The 559-nt window shown below is 31.8% G+C and overlaps 1 protein-coding gene across 1 annotated transcript; it reads left to right on the top strand.

The window, feature by feature from the left end:
• Positions 1-49: 49 nt before the first annotated feature.
• LOAG_15808 (hypothetical protein) lies at positions 50-250 on the top strand (the record flags this gene model as incomplete). The annotated part of the gene is made up of 1 exon (XM_003151296.1): positions 50-250. A coding segment is annotated over one exon (201 nt), but the record flags the coding sequence as incomplete, so codon positions are not given.
• Between the last annotated feature and the right edge of the window lie 309 nt (positions 251-559).

Below are 559 nucleotides of genomic sequence, written 5' to 3'. Positions count from 1 at the left end.
CTCCTCTCTCTCTCTCTCTCTCTCTCTCTCCTATCTTTTTATATTGCAGAGCACTGAACTGACAGTAACAATGATGATGATAATGATAATGATAGCAATGATAACGATAATGATGATGGTGATGATGATGATGGTGTTGGTGATGATGGTGGTAGTGGTGGTGATGATGGCAATGATGATAGTGATGGTGATGATGATGGTGATGATGGTGATGATAATGATGATGATGATGATGATTAATGCTAGATGAAATGTACGAACGAAGGGAATTTTTCTATTATCGTTGTTGTCGCTAAAATTGTTGAAAAATTTTTTTTTCGGGAAAAAAAAAAACGAAGAAAAGAAGAAGGAATGAATGGGTAAAGAAGTACAACAGATTTTTGTTCATTAAATCAAAACAAACGCCTCTCAAGAATATTTTCTTTCTTTTCATTTTATACATTATCAGCATGACTATAATGATGACTAATTCATTTAATGATCATGATAATGATAACGATAATGATAATGATAACGGTAAGTAATGATAACGATAATAGTGATAATGATAATGGTAATA

This window comes from Loa loa (assembly GCF_000183805.2).
Source record: "Loa loa unplaced genomic scaffold supercont3.2792, whole genome shotgun sequence".
NCBI lineage: Eukaryota > Metazoa > Nematoda > Chromadorea > Rhabditida > Onchocercidae > Loa > Loa loa.
Note: the sequence above shows the minus strand (reverse complement) of the source record. Positions and strands in the feature narration are given on the sequence as shown.